Source organism: Sebastes umbrosus, chromosome 8 (assembly GCF_015220745.1).
Source record: "Sebastes umbrosus isolate fSebUmb1 chromosome 8, fSebUmb1.pri, whole genome shotgun sequence".
Taxonomy (NCBI): domain Eukaryota; kingdom Metazoa; phylum Chordata; class Actinopteri; order Perciformes; family Sebastidae; genus Sebastes; species Sebastes umbrosus.
This window is the reverse complement of record NC_051276.1, coordinates 1,976,295-1,991,453: the sequence shown is the minus strand read 5'-3', so window position 1 is coordinate 1,991,453 and position 15,159 is coordinate 1,976,295. Positions and strand designations below refer to the sequence as shown.

The window sequence follows — 15,159 nt, the reverse complement described above, 5'->3', positions numbered from 1 at the left end:
GTGTGTGACTACCATATCACAGTGCATTGGATTTTTAAAAAACGTAAATAACTTGTAAATGTATTTGTATGGATAATAGAAGGATATTTTGAAGGTATTTTCACTTCACTTTAAATTCTGTAAATTCAAACTGTTAAAGCTTCAGTAGGCAGAATGTTTTTGGCATCATCGGGCCAAAATTCCATAATAACCTTTCAGCATATTGTAATTCAAGTGTTCTGAGAGAAAACTAGACTTCTGCACCTCCTCATGGCTCTGTGTTCAGGTTTATCTAGGCTGTGACAGGAGACTTTGACCAATCACAGGTCATTTCAGAGAGAGAGCGTTCCTATTGAACATTACTATTGGCTGTTCATTCAAAGGAGACAGCTGTCAATCACTCGCAAACTTCGATCAAGCGCTGATCAAATATGAATCAGTATTCTGTTACTGTAATGCCTATTTCTCTCCTCAAATCTTTTCAGAAACATCTTGTAGTGTACTGTTTAGCTGTAAAATGAGGACATGTGCTCCGGCTGGTGGGCGGTGCTTGGTATTTCCTCAACTTATCGCAACATGGCTGCCGGGTCACAAACTTTCTCATTTTACAGCTAGACACCTGAGGACACCGGAGCACACAGAGGCACATGATTACCTGTCTCATGCACTACTGTCAGGATATAGCGACCGTTTTATAAAATAACTTGTTTAATCATATTTACTCCAATTCTACATACTTCAGCTTAAATTCAAAGATGTGTTGCTTTTTTCACTTGCCCATTCTTTCTATTTTTGTATCCTCCCACCATTTTCCTGTTCCCCTGTCTGGAAAACAATATTTGTCTGACTTTGGAAGTAACCTCAGCTTTCGGGGAATAACAACACATAGGGGGCTGTTTGGTGACTAACAAGTGTGAGGTTGGCTTCATGAGTCATGAGTTTATTTAACATGTTGAGACTGGTTGTGCAGTGAGGGGAAAGGTCACTCTCTGAACGAGCAGCAGGTGGCGGTGTCGCTCCAGATGTGTGACACTGAGCGCTCTGCTCTGGTGTGCAGCAGCTTCATATAGAGCCAGATATCATCATCTTAATTTGCATTCAAATAAATGTCATAGTGGTTTGACTCATCAATTAACAAGAAACCTTTAAAGGTCATATATTATAAAAAAGTGAGATTTTCATGTTTTTTTTATTATAAAGCAGGCGTAAGTCCTCCATTTGTGATGTCACAAATATACAATATTTAGACCCTTTACACAGATTTAAACGTAAACACTCTAAATGTGCCCCCGTTCATTCCTGGTTGCAGTGTATGTGAATGTCATCAGCTGACAGGAAGTACACATGGACCCAAGCTGTTGCCTATAGCAACACAATTCTGGTGCAGTTTCGTTGCAATCCCGTCAAAATGCGCTAAAACGGTGTGTTTCAGACAGAGGTTAAATACAGGTATATTCAGGCTGACAGTATGAGGAAAATAAAGTTGTTTTTTTAACATTACAGCATGTAAACATGTTCTAGTAGAAACATAAAATACAAGTATGAACCTGAAAATGAGCACGATATGGGACCTTTAAAGGAAGCAGCAGAGTGAAACCTTCCTGTAATTAGTCCCATCGGCTGTTAATGTCTCATCTGCATTAGACTCTATAGGAGACATCATTCTGAAGTATAGACAGCCAACCGGTGTGTAAACATGAGCAGCCTTCAGGCCTCTGTCTCTGAGGCCAGTGATGTTGGATGTAAACACGCACTGATCACATCAACTGGCCGGACTGCGGCACAGTGGGCTCTTTTCGGGAGGGGCCCACGCGCATCTGTCGGGCATCTGCCGCAGGGGTGAGTGGACTGAGTGGGGTAATAAAGAGTGTGGGGCGCACGCACACACACACACACACACACACACACAGGCCTACTCACACCCCCCCAGCCCGCCTGGTGAAAGGACCGGGTGGGGGGCAGGTGGAGGACGTGGTGGAGTATTGTTGAGACACAAAAGTCTCCTTTTCTCTCGACCACGGCGTCCAGTCAGACCAGCAATTAAAGCTTCCTTTACAACGGGCCAACAAAGAGCGGAGTGTGCCGACCAGCCACAAGCTGCTCTGCTCTGGTCACTCCTCCATCAAGACATGATGTTTCCCTACAGTATGTTGGTCAGGACCGGCTCGCAGGTCTGGACCGGTTCTGCTCCTGAAGGCAGACTGTAGACAGCAGCACCGCCCTCTCTAACAACTAGTAGGCTATATACTGACAAGTTTATTTTATTAAGTTAATTAAGTTATAAACTTGTAACACACTTTTTAGTTTATGAAAGTACACTTTAAAGTACTCTCAATTTAATAGTTTTTATACTACAGGCTTGTGTATACTTGTAGCCCACTTTTTAGTTTATGAAAGTACACTTAACTTTTAGAACTTAGCCAATTATTAATGTATTACATAAACCTAGTAATTATGCACAACTACAACTAAACCAAGTATTCTTAGACTTTTCTGTATACTTGTCTGTATAAACTAAGTATACTTAAATATATCTCTGATAAGTACATAAAAAAGTAAACTGAAAGTGTACTCTCTTATTTTAAGTTTAAAATGGTAATTTTGTAATGGGTTATGTATGAATAATGGTGATGTGTTTTGTTTTTTTTTGTCTGATGGGTCTCACTTGTCTGTCTGTCTATGGTAACAGTATGTCTATTGTATCTCTATACTTTTTCTCAAAATGAGCTGCCTATGGATGCAAAATGAATTTCACTGCAAACTGATAATAAAGTTGTATCGTATTGTATGGTATCATATAAGTAAGCCAACTTGAATAAACTTCTATTTGGTAATCGTGTTGAGTAACCGGTTGAGAGGATGCACGCGCATGCAGGTGCACCATCAACAAGCTGTTTATTGAGGGCAACTTAGGCAAGGCTAGACATCAGGGAAAGTCTGGACGGGCTATATATAACTCACAGCAGTGATTCCCCACGCTGGGGAAGTCCAGATTGTTCCACAGTTTATCATGGAATAGATTAATTTCTCCACACAGCTTTCCTTTGACTAATCTGCATAGTAACATTCTCACCTGTAGGACGGTTTGACATGCAGCCTATTGGTCTACTTCTATAACAGACATGGGAAAACATCACTTGGTGCTTATCAATGACATAACCTGCAAACACAAGGCAGGGTTCCTGGTATTCAGAGATGGAGTGGTAAATAAACTATGACCTCCACCTTTGATCATCACAATCACATTAGGGTGAATTAGCCTAATGTGACACCCAGCACCACTCTGAAATCTCCAGGATGTGTTCTAATCAAACCAAAAAAAGAAAATGCAGATATCACACTCATAACAGAAATGGTAGACATATCAGTACTCTAATGCCAAATTGTCTCAGACTAATCCTGATTTTCTAATGTGGGACAGTCATGTCCGAAATGCGGGACACTGAAAAGTCTGTTAAAAGACCTAAAAATCACCTTAATTAATGTAGCAAACACTCAATGATCCCATGTTCAGTCATGTGACCACTTACAGTGTTATTGCTGTTACAAAACCTCAGCTTATAGGTGTGGATGTTGCATAGAAAATCACACAACATCAAACAATAAGAGTATAAACTATAACAAATATAATGACTATAACCGTTTTGAAGCATTTAGGCATAGAAAGACATTCAATGTTTGTATTGACTTGTATTTGTTTGAGGAAGACCTACACCCACAGTGTCCCACTTTATGGCAACTCACCCTATTAAAAAAAATTATAAATAAATAAATAGGATGCTTAATATGATTTCTGTTTATTCTTCATATCCCATGATTTATATGCATTATAAATAGGTCATAAACATCCATACATATAGAGACTGTATAGTGTGAGCAGCAGGCTGATGAAAGTCCACTGTAAAGTCACTGTGGTGATGTTGGATGTTGACGAGGCGAGCAGGAATCGGTGGTGGGTGTGTGGAGGGGGGGGGGGGGGGGCATTTTCTTGAAAGGTTGTAATCTGTCCCCACGTGGGCTTGTCAACAAGCTCCCGGTAAACTGTTCGGGGACTTTTGCTGTCCTCCACTCAGCCCGGCCGCTCTGATCCAATGGTCGGAGCCGTGCGCGGAACAGACCGCCCCTTGCCGAGAAACTCCGCCGCTCCGCTATAAAACCACCCACAGCCTGTTCCGAGCTCAGAATAACACCAGAGACCAACTCAGACAGACTAACACAGACAACCACACAGCCTTTCTTTACTCTTCACTGCAAAGATCCGCGATCGCACTTGGATTATAACTATGACTCTGGAAGAGATCCGCGGACAAGAGAACAACATGGAACACGTAGACAGGTAAATAATCACGAATACAACGCACATTATTCCAGCTTGTTTGGCCTTGTTTTCTACCTGTTTTCTATCTGTATGTGCCGGTGGTACTGACGGTGTTGTGTTGTTCTGTGTGCAGGGTGCAGAGTGCAGGCGCAGCGCTGGAGGAGCTGCTGCTCGCTGCGAACAAACACGACTACCTCACTGTGGGAGTCTACGAGTCCGCTAAAGTCATGAATGTGTAAGTATTGCAATGCATCATATGTTTAACTACGAGTGACATGTTTTTTTAATTTCCAGCCTATAAGCATGAGGAGAAGTTGTGTTCTGACATCTTGTCCTATCTCCTGTCCACCACAGGAGACCCAGACAGCGTGGCGTTCTGCGTCCTCGGCCACCGACGACGAGTACGAGTGTGACATCGCTCTGCAGATCCACTTCACCCTCATCCAGGCTTCTGCTTCGACAACGACATCAACGTGGTGCGCGTCAACGACATCGAGCGCCTGGCAGACCTCGTGAGCGCAGACGAGCCCGGCGAGCCCAAGGACGCGCATTGCATTCTGGTCACGGTACGTTCCCCAGCCTGGAGCACCCACTCAGGCAGCCAGTGAATCATGCATGCATCACTTCTCTGTCTGAAGATTCTGCACACCAAGTTCCTGCATGTCTGCTTGTAGCTATGCCTCATGTGTTCTGACTCTGAATCTGTTTGTTCTTTCAGAGCCCCAGTGCCAACCCGTGGAAAGATCCCGCTCTGGACAAGCTGGGTCTGTTCTGTGAGGAGAGCCGCAGCGTGTACGACTGGGTGCCCACCATCACGCTCCCAGAGCGCTGAAACGACATGCCACTAACAATGCTTCACATGATGAAGATGATGAAAAGAAAGTGAAGAAGCTGAGCCTCAGTTTGGGGGGGGCATCAAGCCTTTCTGCCTCACGTATCTGGATTAAGAGGCTGCGGCTGTGTAACCCCCTCCTGCAAGAGCACAACCTTACAGTGCATTCTGGGTCAGCACGTTGGTTCTGGAATACCCCGAGGACGGGTTCAAGTTCAGAGGTCAAGTGTGGACTGGGTCGGGTGAATGTGGAGTGGACAGAAAGCCTGATGGACACTGAGAAGGAGTTGGACTGTACTGCAGAGTGCATGAAGAGAAGAGAAGTGGCGGCCCTGTTGATGCCCTACATAAAAAGGCATTGGGGAACCGAGCGGAGAAGGTCACAGAGACTTTGCAAGAAATGGACTTGTGAAAGTGCAGAAGCTGGACTGGATCTCATTAGAGGGGAATGAGGAAGACTCCGGAAGAGGGTGTCTGAAAATGTCTAAATGGACTATACTTTTCTTTTCCAGCGCAGGCGATCAGGAATTTCTTGGAATAAGCAGACTTTGCTTGCAAATCCTGATTTGAGCTGTGTCTGAACCTCTCACGGACTATTATTTTTACTTTCAAATGTGCAGACAAATATGCAATATTGTTTGAATTGTACTCATTTATTTTTTTAATGTTTTGTGAATAAACATTTGAAACTCACCCTCTTCTTGTCAGAAGTGTTATTTGTCCTTTGCATTAAGCTTCACAGACCAACAGGACACTGAAGGTTAGCTGAGTTGCAGCAGAGTGTGGGAGGTGACAGCAGATCACACAGATATAGGAGTCTATCAGGAAGTGTTGCTTGACTTCAGTTCCACAGTAAAAGAGGAGATTAAAATGTGGGTGGCTGACGTAACGTTGGGTGGCTGTGAGAAAGAGAGAGAGTAGTTACAACATAATGCTGCTTGTGACGTGCTCTTTCCAGGCACTGACCTTATACTGCTCACAAACCAGCTGCTTTATACGACAGCTTGCACAATCGTTGCAGCCAGAATGGAGGCTGAGGCTGGGGGGGCCTGCAGGAGAGAGCTTTCTTTTGTCTTCTGTGCACAGACAGCTGAGGCTAGAAAGGTCTGTATGTCAGTGGGTAGTGGGGTTAGCTGTAGTTTTGTGCATCCAAGTGGAACAAGGAGACTGTATGGAGTTAATAACCCACTTTTCCTCTGCTGTAGAGCCCCGAAACTTAACTTAGATGCAATAATGCATCTATATTGGTTTTCATGCATGGAAGTTCAGTTTAATAAACCCTGCAAAGGCTTAACAAATACATGCAAACCATTAGGCAACACACTTGGGGATAGTGCTTTTTGCATGTGCACACACAGCCACGTGCAATCGCACATTAGAAATACTGGAAACGGAGCTGAATCGTAGCAGAAACGAGGGTCAGCGAGATCATCGGCTGTAGGTAAAGGGAAGTGTGTGTGAGCGCTGCGGTCGGCTCTGAGCTGAGGCTGACAGTAAAGGGGCGGCCCACATCAAACAGATAGCAGACTTCAGAGGAACTCATCTCGCTTTTTCTTGGCAGCCCCTCGGCCTCCAGCCAAACCGCTGGTCTTACCCTGCATGTGTGCACACATGAACACACAGCTGCACACAAGCATGAATGAGCACCTGCATGCACACACACACACACACACACACACACACATACATACTCACAAACACACACACACACACACAAGCAAAGGAGGCAGTCCCTCTCTGCTAAGACTGATATCAGGTAACAGCTCAGCGTTCTAAGAACAGAGGAAGCTTCACTCAGACAGAAAAAAAGAACAAGTTATAGAGAAAGAGTAAAGGGACTTTCCGTGTGCATTAATATCTGCACTGCTAGACATATGGGAGACTTGAGTAAATTACCATAAAACAAAACTGGTCATTTTCTTACATGCACTGTCAAAACTGTAACTAGACTGGGAATATCAGTCTTGATATGAAGACCAGTGTGGCTTGTGATGACTATTAGTCTGCGGTTGCTGCACTCTGGCTGCTATGATCAAACATGAAGCTTGTGTCTGAGTGAAAGTGGAAATACAGGATCTTGTGAAATTTACCTAGAAGTCCCAGCCAACTCACAGGGTAGATTGGGACACATTTCAAATAATAATTCATAATGTAAACAACAAAGGATTGAAAGTATTTTTTATCTAACACAAAAAGCATCCAAAGTATCCTGGTGTTTTGTCTATGCAGGTCAGTGTTCTTCAGGCAGCCTTTCCTGTTTTTCTGCCAGGAAAGAAAAAAGGCTACCAGCAACAATAGCAGTGGCAGTCCTGTCTAATCGTGACCTGTTCTAGGGAAAAAAAGCAATATTTAATGCCCCAGATAAAACCTATTTTCTCAAGAATATAAATGTTGACCGTTTCGTTGTGCTTCGGGTAAACGAAGTTTGCTAAGTGTATGGTAGTTACAATTAAGGACTAAGTGTATTGTTGACTAAATCCTTGACCTACTTTGGATAAAAGTCACATTGATGGTCTTTGTGATGGATCAGATTTGTCTTTGTGCTCTCTAAAACCTTGTTTCTCCACGTCTGCATCACTCAGGCCTTCATTATCTGCTATCTCAACCCTAATTCCTGTTGCAGCAACTCATGCAAGCCCTATGCAAGACTGAAAAACAACAACATGCCTGTTTTTCATGCTATGTTCCTTTTGGCAACAGGTGTATGTGGGCCAGCAGAGAACAAAAAAAAAAATACTGTAAAGGCTTCCTTTGCCTCGGCTGCTGCTATTTATATGGAGTTAACAAACATCTTGTCCCTGTGTTGGCTGTGGTGCCAATGCCTGGAGCAACAGTCCAGACTGTCTGAGCGAGGTCTGAGCCAGAGCTGGTCCAGAGCTACGATAGACTGAGAGGGAGGGAGGGAGCGAGACCAGACAGATGTGTGCTCCGACTTAGAACCTTTAGTGTTTTCAACTGTAGCACAGAAAGACGGTCAACATCAAGCAACAGTTTACTCCAGAGTGCATCCAGACTCTTTCTTCGTCTTCTTCTTCCTATAAAGTGCTGGTAATGAGTTTTCCTCTCTTTCACATAGGCCGTAATAACCCAGACAAAATACAGCCGGTTAGCCTAGCTTAGCGTAAAGACTGGGAACAGAGGGAATCAGCTAGCCTGGCTCTGACCAAAGGTAAAATCCACCTACCAGCAGCTCTAAAGCTCACCATTTAACCCATTATATTTAATCCAAGTGTAAAAACAACAAGTTTTACTGGGGATTATGTGCGGGGCTATTTACTGGCAGGGTGCGGTGACTTCCCGGAGTCCCAACCATCACAGTGACAACAAAACTCCAGACGATGGATCCAACTGGTATCAATCTTCTCATCTAACTCTCAGGAAGAAGGTAAATAAGCTTATATCCCCAAATGTTTAACTTTTTCTGTAACCATTCGTAAGCTGTATGTAAAGCTGCAAGGGGATAGAAATGGGGCAAATATTATTAAAAAATTTTTTTTTTATAAAAAGGTCACTATATCCTGACAGTAGTGCATGAGACAGGTAATCTGAAAAAAAATTATGTGCTTCTGTGTCCTCCGGTGCTTCTAATGGCATCTGCAAGATTTCACAGACCGGAGGAAAACAAGCAGTCAGAGCTGATCTGGAGTCTGCCGTCCATCTGCTGGCGATGAGAGCAACGAGTCAATCACTCAGGAACTCCGACCAGACGGTCAAACTAGGCAGCGTTGATCAAATATGAATCAGTATTCTGTTACTGTAATGTCTATTTCTCTCCTCAAATGTTTTCAGAATCATCTTGTAGTGTACTGTTTAGCTGTAAAATGAGAACATTTGTGACCCGGCAGCCATGAGCACAGCCAATAGGAACGCTCTCTCTCTGAGATGACCTGTGATTGGCCAAAGTCTTCCGTCACGGGCTCGATTTTCTAAGGCCTGAAAACAGAACCATGAGGAGGAGCAGAAGTCTAGTTATCTCTCAGAACACTTGAATTACAATATGCTGAAAGGTTATTATGGAATTTTTTGCCCAGAGATGCCAAAAATGTGTTGCCTACTGAAGCTTTAAGAGCAGAAATAGTTGAAATAATAAAGTCCCAAAATGATTCTCACTAATCACTAATGGTACGTGTCCACATAGGCGTTTTTGGACGCGAGGGATCACCTCGCTCCCAGCATCAGTGCCAAGTGCCTATAGCACTAGTAGGCTCTAGGCACTAGGCACCTGATTGGATGAACACTTTCCTGCGTGGGCTGCTGCTCCCGGCTTTCAAACCGGAACCAACATGGCACCCCATTCGGAAACCTTTTTCTTATATATTACGAAAATAGTTCACCGAAATATGTTTATGAAAACATTTTAGGTATATATAAGCCATGCAGTTACTGAATTTGTCTTCATTTTAGATCGACAACGGTTAGTGTAAACGTTTTTTAGAGTTTCCAGAGGAGACGAGTCGCACCGGACGCCCCTGATTTACATAAAGTAGCCTAGACCTCAACTTTATCCAAATAAGGAGCGGGCAACGTGGCGGTCCGTCTCTCGAAATGCAACGTTACGCTATCAGAATGCATTGCACCGCTGCTTACATAGACAATGAATGGGAAGCGTGGAAAGGACGGATCCTGTGGACACGTACCAAGGACCACTGATTTCGACTGAGCAATGCTTTCATCCATGGCCTGGTGTACTGAAGCCAATGCTGCAGCTTTTCCACCAAAATTCTCAAACACTTAACCCTTTTTTATTGGATGTGCACGCAGAACAGTCAAACATATTGAGAGAGGAAATATAATGCACATGATAATATTTAGATATTTGTTTTAAGCTATAAAATGTGTCCTGTGGTGTTATAACACAACACAATGTTTGCTGCTTGACTATTTTAACCCCGGTGAAATATTACAGTAAACGTGTTTCCATATTGGGGATGTAATTCCCAGACTTGTAATTCAACTGTAAATGCTAAACGCTTCAGAGGTACTTTGGTATAGAGTGATACTTCGCCCTTCCCAGAGCCATTACTTTCATGGGGAGCTGTGGTCCCTTCTTCCCATTCCCTTCTCCATCTCACTTACAGTAACCACAGCGAGATGAGATTACACGATGAGCTGGCAGGCAGCATCCCCTCTCACCCCACCCAGCTCTGAGCCTCTCTCCCTCTCTCTCTTATGGGCAGATCGGTACCATGAGCTCATGGCCCAGCTGGTTCTGGCAGGCAGAGGAGAGAGATAGATAGATGGATGGCTGGTGTTGGGTGTCTCTATAATCTAAGTATGTGTCACTCACTGGAGAGATGAGCTGCACCCATGGCTGCTCCTGCTCCTGCTGTTGCCTCAATTTACAGTGAGCTCACGCCTCAGAGGCCGTGTGTGTGGTGAGCCAGCACAATACGCAACTTTCAAAAAAGTTCTTAGATTCACAGCGCAGGGAATTTCTCATCGCTGCGGTGGCCAAGGTGATTTTAGTTCAGCAACATGTGCACACACTGAGGCAGCTGTTTGTGAGAAATTACTCTCAGTATGAACTGACGCGGGTGGTTTTTGAGTTTTGTGGTTGCGGTTAAGCTGAGGTAGCTGTACATTTTGAAGCATGTACACACACACACACACACACACCTGGGCAACTGGGATGTCCACACCATACTGAGAAGGATGACATCACATGATCAGTTCAGAAGAAATGATCACGGTTGTCTTTGTACAGAGCCTATAATCAGAGTAAAACAGCTGTGTGTGTGTGAGCCGAGGGGAGGGTGACCAAACACACTAAAAACACCTGACCTACACTGCGTCCCCTTAGGGGGGTAGAGTGACACACACACAGCAGGTCATCGCAGATTAGGTCATGACACACACTTAACTGCTGTTAATGTTGGTTCTCTGGTTAGAACCAATGAGACAATCGTTTTATATATATCAGCTGGGCCGAGCTTTAAATTTGGAAAATAATCCCTCCTGTATTTGTGCAGGATAGAATCATTTGGATGTTTGTTTTCAAACTGGTACCTCTGCAAAAAATTGCCCTGGGATTGCATCAGGGTGTTTGTTCAGTAGCGACTGAATGGATTGACTGGATGAAATGTGGGATTTCTGAGTGCAATGTCTATATTATTAACATAAACAAGATTATGTGTGTGCACTCATTGCCTTTTTGTTGCCTTAAAGCTCGGGTCACTGGGTTTATAAAAAGTATCATATGATACTGTATGAGCCACGGTAGCAGCGACCTTATATAAACCTCCCCGGTTAAACTTAGATCACACGCTCTGAGTGCCAGAGTTCCTATTTGATCCCGCCTCATGGTGTTTCACATGACGCGAACAACAATCATGCAGAAGCACGGAGAGACTTGAAACGCTGTGAGATGAGTTAACAAGCAACCCTCTAGAACGAATCAAGAATGTGAACCAAGCCCACAAGGAGTAATCTGAGGCCATGCATTGATCAAATGAGGCTGTGGCTCTGGGCTTGCCTCTTTACATAAGCTGCAATGATTTAAAGGCAAAGGCTATTTCAGGACATTTGAAGCAGCTCAGAGAGTCTCGGAGTCACCTGGTTTGCTCCGACACAGCAGAGAACAGAAGAGGAGAATGTAAATAGAAAACTAGCCAAATATAGTGTCAAATGACTTCAAATAAAACCTCCAGGTTTATTATCATTCACTAAAGCCTGTGGTATTTAATGAATGTGAGCATGTATTTCTCACTCATGCTTTTTCTCTTATCCCCCATGTGCCTCTGCATTCTATTCATATTTTCTGCTTTACTGTAGCTGCCAGTCTGGCTGAGGTGGGGCGCCGCTAAGTGATTTGCCAAATATGGGGCGCAGCCTGTAACCTCCGCTCCGGGGCTGACACATTACTAACATAGCTGAGTTTATCCTTGCAGAGGCACATGTACTCAAAGCCATGCCAGGAATCCCCGTCGCAATCCTCAAGTACAGAGCTGCGGGCCGGAAAGCATGGCCATAGAAGTTCAGCCTGGAGAGGGGAGATGAATCCTGCTGACAGACAGACATATACACAAAGACAATGTGGGGAAGTTGCCCGTTTTGCTCATCTGATGATACAGTCTCTGTTCTGTTCTGGCATGCAGACAGAGAGAGCAGACTAGGTTGATTCAAGGATAGATAGAGAGAGTGTAAAAAGAGAGAGATAGACGCATTGCATGCATGGTGTAAATTCCATCACGCTGATGTGTAAGACTATGTCAGGCTAAACAAAGTACTGTCTGAAATAGCAACACTCGTACTCACTCGTGGGGATTGATTTAATTCAAGAGCTATGCTGGAGCATGCATACACAGACAGGAAGAAGAGGAACAGGAACACATTGTCTACTGAGTATGAAGTCACATAAGGATTCTGTGCAAGCATGAAACAAAGAAAGTAAAAGAAAAAAAAGAGAAGCTGCATGTTCTTGCTTTAAGGAAGAGGGTGAGAGAGAGAGAGCAGAGTAAACAGTGGAGCTGCCAGACTGCCTCTCTGTTTTCGGTGCTCATGCTAATTAGAAACCTCGAGAGAGAGGGTGAGCAGCCATGCAGGGACACGGCCTGCCTTGACACGGGGAGGGAAAGAGTGGAAGAGAGAGAGAGAGGGGAGGAAACAGAAGAGATGGAAAAGTAAAGTAAAGGTTAGAAGAGGATCCCTGACAGAGGCCTTGTTTGCTTGTGCTGAGTCGTCACTCAATTGCAGGTCAGGGTTATTAGGTGAATGATGATGTAGCGTGACAGCCTCCTGCTCATGCACAAACAAGTTTCTTTGGAACAGCGTGTGTGTAAATGTGTAATGATAGTTTATGAATACTTTCAAACCGTGTACACACACAGACACACATTACATATAGGTGCACACGACAACAAAGGCATGTGATAACCTTGCTGATAGGGTTGAACATTGAATTGACCACAACATGTTTTCCCATACGTGTGTGTGGGGCTCACATGTTTTCTCAGGAGTTAAAAACATGCTCCTCAGACCACTAAGGTATTGCATAATATTGTCAGACCTGGACGGACCATGTTCTTGGCATCATATCTTATCTAATGCTCCCTCTATTCTGACAACAGCCTCACTGGCAGATGAAAACAAACAGCAGCTGGCTGCATGTTCACACTCTTTCCTTTAACTGCCAGCGGCAAAGAGGAACAACGAGACTCAGTGCGGCGGATAGATCATGCATCAAAACAATGAGCTCATGACCAAAAATACTGAGAAGAGTTTGAGTCTGCACAAAAGAACATTTATCAGTTTGCACCGTGTGCCGCATCTCAATGAAATTCCTCCCAGAGGATGATTTGAAAGTGCAATTATAATTTTGCACGGGGTACAAAAGGAGAGACATGTTTTTCAAGGACTTTTCAAGGGAGTGATGCAATTGCCCCTCTTCCTTGCACTTGGGTTTTTTTCATAGCAACATACCATACTTAACCTAGTAACACACTGAGGGTGCATGGCAACAGTGGTTCAATGTATCCCGCCTCCTCTCCCACCCTCCTATCTCTGCACCTCTCCATCTCTCTGTGCCATCATACCTTGGTATCTAAACAAGCCCCCCTGTGTTTGTGTGGCTGCTCTGTCATTGATGAAAAACAAAAATAAGCTCTTTTTGTTTTGCCGGTGTTACTTAATCTGTAGGGATGGAGGGAGAGTGGGAGAAAGGGGGGGGAAGGGGGCTGTGCTCTGAGGGCTCGGGCACCAGCCAATCAGAGGGCAGGATTAGCTACAGGCAGGCATAAACAGGAGTTGTTGCTGTTGGTAACAGAAATCTGATTGGTTGTCGGGAGTTCTTGCTCAATGGGATAGGTGTCTCAGTTTGTGGGTATTTTGATCACTGTTATGAATGTGTTTATCTGCTGTTGTGCTCTTTAATAACCTTGTTATTCTTCCCGCTTCTGTTTCCACTCACAGAGGAGGACTTTATGGTCCAGCCGCAGAGGGCATACTGTAGTAAAATGGCTGAGCTGTTATGTAGCACTGAGTGCTGCTGAACTTTGGTTACCTTTAGCTGCTGGCCTGCAGAGGACAGGCCATGTTGTGATATCTAGGCTGCAGAAGAAAACACACAAACATGGCTGGACATCTCGTAAAATGACGAGGGCAGAGGAAAGACGTGACGCTGGAGGACAGGTCACTGACACTAGCATGGAATGCACCTGCACCTGCTTTCCCACACTGTTGTTGATTTGCAGCACACCTTTTGGTTCCCTAACATACATACAAACATACATGTACAGTTTAAAGAGGACCTATTGTGCTTATTTTCAGGTGCATGCTTGTATTTTGGGTTTCTGCTAGAACATGTTTACATACTTTAATGTTAAAAAAAACGCTTTATTTTTCTCATATCAGCTGTGCTGCAGCACCTCTTTGCACCCTCTGTCTGACACGCTCCCCGAAAAGCCCAGTCTGCTCTGATTGGTCAGCTGGCCTGCTCTACTGTGATTGGTCAACTGAACCAAACTCTTTGGTCTCTGCTCCAGTTACGCTCTAACTAGTTTTGTTTGAGGGCGTGCCAAACTAACTGCTAGGCGGATATTATGCAAATGTGTTACTTGGTGACATCACTATGTTAGAGAAGAAAAGGCGGGACTTCAAGTGAGGCGTTTCGGGCAGTTCAGGAGTTTCTGTGGGGGAGAGTAACTCCCTTAAAGGGACTGTTTGTAAGAATCAGAAATAGCTGGTTAACAGCGACACCTGTGGCCGTTAAGTCAATGAAAGTCAGCGTCCTGTTGCTCGCACTCGTGCTCGCTCTACATAGACATGAACGAGCATCGCTCAAAACAGTGAGGCGACACACGTCAGCTAAAAGCACAATATCACTCTATATTTCAGCTGCTTGGCAGTAATGTTAGCTTTAGGCTTAGGTTTTGGTGCTTCCGTGTAGTTTGTGTTGGAGTCTTGTCTGAACAGCGTAGCAACACGCGAGTGCGCATGGGACACCGTCCCACAATGATTTATAAGTGTAAGAAGTTAGAAACAGTCCCTTTAAAACACATTTTCATAGCCTGTTTTACAGTGTGTTTTCTCTATC

General features: G+C 44.2%; 1 protein-coding gene across 1 annotated transcript; it reads left to right on the top strand.

The window, feature by feature from the left end:
* Window positions 1-4,195: 4,195 nt before the first annotated feature.
* On the top strand, window positions 4,196-5,822 carry gadd45ga (growth arrest and DNA-damage-inducible, gamma a). Its single transcript, XM_037779009.1, is given in 6 exon segments — window positions 4,196-4,315; window positions 4,431-4,555; window positions 4,652-4,683; window positions 4,685-4,742; window positions 4,745-4,863; window positions 5,016-5,822. Coding segments are annotated over 6 exon segments (501 nt in total). The 5' UTR covers window positions 4,196-4,262; the 3' UTR covers window positions 5,130-5,822.
* The last annotated feature ends 9,337 nt before the right edge of the window (window positions 5,823-15,159 follow it).